Source organism: Pinus tabuliformis, chromosome 9, assembly GCF_031772625.1.
Source record: "Pinus tabuliformis cultivar Carrire ecotype Pingquan chromosome 9, CPIR1, whole genome shotgun sequence".
In the NCBI taxonomy this organism is placed as follows: Eukaryota; Viridiplantae; Streptophyta; class Pinopsida; order Pinales; family Pinaceae; genus Pinus; species Pinus tabuliformis.
The window spans coordinates 867,071,433-867,077,432 of record NC_142307.1 but is presented as its reverse complement, the minus strand read 5'-3'; the positions used below and the strand labels follow the sequence as shown (position 1 = coordinate 867,077,432).

At 38.1% G+C, this 6,000-nt stretch overlaps 1 protein-coding gene across 1 annotated transcript in view; it reads left to right on the top strand.

Annotated features, from left to right (window-relative positions):
• The first annotated feature begins 1,513 nt into the window (after positions 1-1,513).
• MOS7 (nuclear pore complex protein-like protein) overlaps positions 1,514-6,000 on the top strand; it is a 109,523-nt gene continuing 105,036 nt past the window's right edge. Inside the window, exons 1-2 of the mRNA XM_089438230.1 lie at positions 1,514-2,061; positions 3,895-4,046. Of these exons, the coding sequence (XP_089294356.1) occupies positions 1,798-2,061; positions 3,895-4,046 (416 nt within the window). The 5' untranslated portion in view covers positions 1,514-1,797. The remainder of the gene's footprint in view (positions 2,062-3,894; positions 4,047-6,000) is intronic.

Sequence of the window (6,000 nt, the reverse complement as noted above, 5' to 3'; positions counted from 1 at the left end):
GTCCTAATATAATTAGAGCCTACATAACAATAATATTATAGGGGCATAACAATAACAATAGTGAGCTTCTATGGGGCACAATAATAACAACACAAGGACTACATGGGCACAACAATACAATAAGGGGGTTGCACTAATAACAATAAGGGGGGTACACTAGCAGTATAGGGACCTAACAGTTGCGCCCAAAGATGGCCTTCTACGTTGAGCACTTCTTGGAGTTGAGAGACATACTCATTATTCGACCCCAAAATACGTTTCACCACTGGATGCATGCTCTTCACATTCCTCTAGGCCAATTCAGAGTAGGTTCTCATAGACTTCGGGTAGAGACGGACCACCAGATTGATAGGCCATATCGAATTTACCAGGTATGTCATTTACAGGAAGTAGAGACTGAGGTGCACTTCATTTTTTGATGCCCTATCTACTATGAGATCAGAGGAAGGTTCCATTGCTTGTTCAAAGACTCTCAGATCCTCACAGAGTTTTTCAGGTATCCCGATCATATATGTTTGACCCTATATATGTAGGAGGCTCTTAGGTTCTGAGCGCATATTCTTCAGCCTCCCATCAAACCAGACCCCACACAGAGGATCACAACATTTTTCAGGGCACTACCTTTAGACAGGGGCACAAAGAGAACGATTGATACCGTTTCATATCCAGACTCTAGACCAGTGAGGATCCGTGGGACCTCACCTTGCCAAATGAGAACTCAACAACAAAACTGTCTTAGATCCATCCCTGGGAGACGGACTAGGTCCTCCAGACCTCAACAATGCACAAACTCCCTCATACAACAATTTAGTGGACCATCCACACCTCCCACTGACCCTTCATCGGGCCAACAGACTTTGTGGAGTTTTTTTTCAGCATTCTTCAGTTAGCCTCAGATGTTAGGAGAGATGGGTATGATCCTCAGACTAGCCCCTGTATCTTCTCTATCAGGGTATTCCGTACATTGTATCTTTTATGTTCCTGCATTGTACCTTTTATGCATTGTTTTTTTTATAGGAGACCGTTTGGTTCTCTTGTATTGTATGGACATCACTGTACTAAACAATCCCTTTGACTTACTTTGTGGTCATTAGTTAAACATAAATATAATTATCTTATCTACTCTAATGAATTAGATGCAAAAATATATTTATATTACGACTAATTCATTATTATATTTAATTTGAAAAAAAAACCATTAAATTGTTTTTTTTCCTCCTCTTCTTCCTGAGCTAACTGAAAAACAATCCATTTTTAATAATTTTAGCCTCAAAAGATAAATAAATGTTTAAAATTTGTAGCGATATGTTTGAAGTGGCGAATTTCCGAGCCAAATTCTATCCCTCAAACTATAAGCAAGTAAATAAGTCCAGCGAAATGATGAACTCCATTGTCATGATATTTTTGGGTCATAGTTATGCAATTATGAAATTTGCATATTGTTTGACAATTTTTTTATTTTTATTTTTTATTATTATTTTTTAAAATATAGAGTAACAGTCGATAAATCAGATTTCAAACATTTTCGTAAAAACGAGCAACGAATTTGAATTTCGATGGAGTGAGCAGCTCTCCTTCTAGCTCATACTCTGTTGTCATTTGAATTTCGATCGAGTGAGGAGCTCTCCTTGTAGGGCATACTCTCTTGTCCAAAGCAAAGCGGCCATGGCGCAGGAGGAGGAGCATCGATGGAGTGAGCAGCTGTCCTTCTAGGTCATACTCTGTTGTCATTTGAATTTCGATCGAGTGAGGAGCTCTCCTTCTAGGGCATACTCTATTGTCCAAAGCAAAGCGGCCATGGCGCAGGAGGAGGAACAGTGGGTGGACTTGCAATCACATCCCATATTTAACAAGGCACAACTCTTTCCCCATACCGTGGACGATTATTCTTCATCATCATCGTCTGTCCATGTAATTTCCAGGTTGCCCTTAAATCTCATGGCTTGGGATGGTTATTCGCGACTCTTTGTATGGAACACTGCCCAACAATGCCTTCATTCTGTTGACATCCGTTGCTCCCACCCTCATGAAGAAACCATACAGGCCTCTACTTGGGTCAAGGTAATGAACATTTTCCATTTTCCTTCTCTGCGTTTTTCATCTCTGTTTGCAACACATCACGGGCTTTGAATTAAAAGAGGAAATTAAAACTTCCTCAAGCTTCTTTCCCTATTTTTGTGCATAACACTGCTCACAGAAATATTGCAGAATATTGGGCGCATTTGACACAAAGTGAGTTTCCATAGGTTCACTTTACGATTTCAGGTTAACTTAAGTTGAAACGGCGATTTTGAGACTCCCCGCACTGCATTCTGTTATTGAGGTTAATTTAAAATAATATTGAATAAATTGCATTAAAATTTTCCCAATCTTAATGTGAATCACGATGATGAAAAATAATTCAAACCCTAGTTTATCTTAGATGGAGGTGTAACATCTACCCTCGTAAGGGCCACTAGGCATTAATTCTCAAATTTTATAAAGGCCACTGCATGGGGAAAATTATTTTCAAGCAGACCAATACAATTTTTGTACCACAAGCTAGATTTCAACACCTACTTCAAGAATAGAAGAAAAAACTTAGAAGTTTGGCCTGCTTTGCACTTCTTGATACCTATGTTACTGGAAACCTGACCACGATACCTTTTTATCTTTCCGTTTCCATTCCTGGCTCGACAGTACGGTAGCACATTGCTCATAAAACTTATATGCATAACGTAAGCCAGTATTTGGGGGGTGGGATCAGGCTTCTGATGCCCCAAAGTCCTCTATCCTCATTTCTCATTACGTTCCCATTTTCCATTTCTTGTTTCTGGTAACATAGCTTGCAGCATGACAGCAATTTAAGCAAGGGTCCTTTTGCACCTCCTGCTTTACAAGACAGACTAAATTGCTGTACAAGAAAGACTAAACTAAAATAACACCTTGCTATATTTCTGCAAGCCGAGACAAATTCCCTTGAAGTAGATTGCCACCTGCTCTAAGATACTGTCAGATTTATGATGTTTTGTCAAAGCTAATTGACTATCTTCAGGGGAATCACTAAGAGAATCCTATGCAAACTAGAAATAACAACATCTAACTTTAACTTCTCAGGACTTCTGAAATGGCCTGAAAAATAATTATTGCAGAAAACATTTGTGTAAAGCAAAATAAATAATCTTAAAATAGATCACACTGTCCCAAGAAGCTACCAAGCATTATGATTTTTGGTTCGAGATATTTGACTTAACGGATAAATTCAATGGAATCACATGCAAAGTTGGAGCAAATCTGTTTTAAAACTATTTTGATATATCCTTCTGTTAGCAATGGCCATTAATCACTTTCCAGAGTGCACTTAAAAGATTCAGTTGCATGTGAAGTAGCACAATTTCATTTTTAATATCAAATTTAATCAATGTACATTTACTAAGCAGGGCAAAGCGGCCTCAAATTTGATTGAGTTGATTTCTACCACAATAAATCAAGGTGCTGCTTACTAATATTTCTGAAGCACTTCAGCAAGCGTTTAAAAAGATAACCATAACCAATTGAGTGCAGTATAACTTCATTTTAAGTCATCCTTACCAAAATTTGTTAATGCAATGAAGTTTAAAGTTGGAAATGCATGATAAATTATCCATTCGACCTACCCTAACTTAGCTCTCTGAGACACGCTGAGACACCTTGAGAAAATATGTGCCTCGTTGCACATAAAATTGCAGGTTTTGGGTTCACATATCCCTTGGCATCAACAAAATGTAGCACATGGAAAAATGGAGCTTTATCAATTGTGTAGTGCTTTTGTCTGAGAACTGTATATTATATAATATTTATTTACTGCCAATGCTTTTCTGAGTTATATTAGTTATATGTAATTGGTGGACTGCTGAAAACTGGTGCCTTGTGCAGACATTGCGACCCAACATGAAGGTGAACTTTCCTGTTCGCTATCTGGCTATAGGCAGAACTGGACAATCTGTGGTCCTTGCCAGTGATGGAAGCATAATGGTTCTGTATTTGAATGACCGAATAGCATCTCCTGCTGATGATGGTCTCTGCAGGTATGTTCATTGGGTTTGTCTTGGTTTCCTTTGTATGTATACTAGTAAAAATTTCCGAATCTTTCCTCTCTATGTTAATTCTATCATCTCTTTTAGTATTTTGGAAAAGAAATGTGGGATAGAATGAAACATTTATAATATCCTTCAGAGGCACCGGTTTTGGAATCTAAGAAGAAGCTTCCAGAAAATATATATACAAATGCTATTGAGAATTGGAGTTAGATGTACTTATTAAAAGTCTTGTAGTTGCATTTGGTCATAATTGAAATTGGTGTTTAATACTTTATTTTATAAATGTGACATCCAAAGATACTGTCATACATATTTTATGATAGTAATAAGATAAGACAAGATAATTGCATTAATGTTTGATGAGTTACCACACAAGCATGTCAATAGGACTGAAGAGTACAACTAGTATGAATACAAAGTGGGAGTGCAAGCACATCTCCTAGAAAATGCTGAAAGTGATACAAAGAAAGAAATCTACATAAAAAGATCATCAGAACATATGTATAAAACCTTGACAAAGGGACGATGATACAAAACATTAAGCGAGTGTCCTGAGTTTGATGGTTAAGGGCATGGGGGGTGAAGTGAGCACTGGCTCGCTGTTGGAGTCCGCTAGAACCCTTGGGGAGCCTAAATGTATTATCTTAGGGGAATGTACAAGCGAGGAATACTCCTAGCATCCGATGTCGAAAGAATGAAGCTTCGAATGGATCTTGATTCTTTTGTTGCTCCTTTGTTTCTGGAAGGTAGTCTAACAGGTGAGAGGTGCTCTACTTTGGAGCTGATCTCTTTGACGCTCTGAGAATGTGTGGCCTGATGTATGGATCAGCGTGTCTCAACTCTTTTCTTTAAAGATGATATTCAATTCGTTTAAGAAAGGCTACACCTACAATATCCATGTAGATTATTGGGCAGTAATAATGAAATTTTCAGTACATGGTAAGCAGATCTGTACTCCTAAAGCAAAACTGTAAGCTAGGAATCAAAGTCTGATTAATCACTTATCAAAACAGTCAATAAGAATGCTAGATCTACAAATACATCATTCTGAAAATTTAAGACAGCAAGCAAAAATTGAAGCAATCAACCACAATGCTCTCTATTAATGGAAAGAAATTTGTAATGCAACTCGCTCAAAATGCCTACTGTCTAACTCTACCCATCATAGTGAAGGCCAATGCTTTCCTTTCATAGAATAATAAAGGGCTAGGGCTACATTGAATCTAGACATACAAGCGATGTGCCCCACTTGATAGTGTCAAACCTTCACTCTAAAGAGCCTTGAAGGATGCCCCCTCATGCATGGATAACACTGCCTACGATAGTGGACCTCACTGAAGAGAACACACTATGAATATGCATACATGCTATACATGATAGTCACTTTCATGTGTGCACCTCTATCTTCTTGGGAACCATACCATCAAAACCTAGAACACCTCACATGCAATGCACCCTCCTCATTCAAGGTATTGTTGAAACTGTAGTTTGGTAGGTGCTTCTACATTGTTCAAGTGTCATGACATGCAGTGAATCACCAAATTCTCTCACAGCAATTTTTTTTAATTATTTCTTAAGTTTGGACCTTATGAAAGTCACTAATTAAATTTTTGACTTTATTGGCCAACTTTTATAAGGTTAAAAAGGTCTGAAATATTATATCGTGACTGTAAATCTCAAATGTGGAGACGCAATCTCAGCCCTCCATTACTTTGGAGATTAGGTCAGACATTATGAAGAGGGAAATAGGCTGTTCGAGAGGTAGATCGATTTGGCGCAAGTGACTGGGCTTTCAGTTGAGAAATAGGTGGTTGAACTGACAACAAGAGAAGACAACGAATAGGTCAAGTTTTAGGGGCAACAAACAGGTTGAGTTTGGACAACAAGCAGACTGACTTTATCTGGGCCTTATATGCCAAAATTCTCATGGTTGCTAATTACC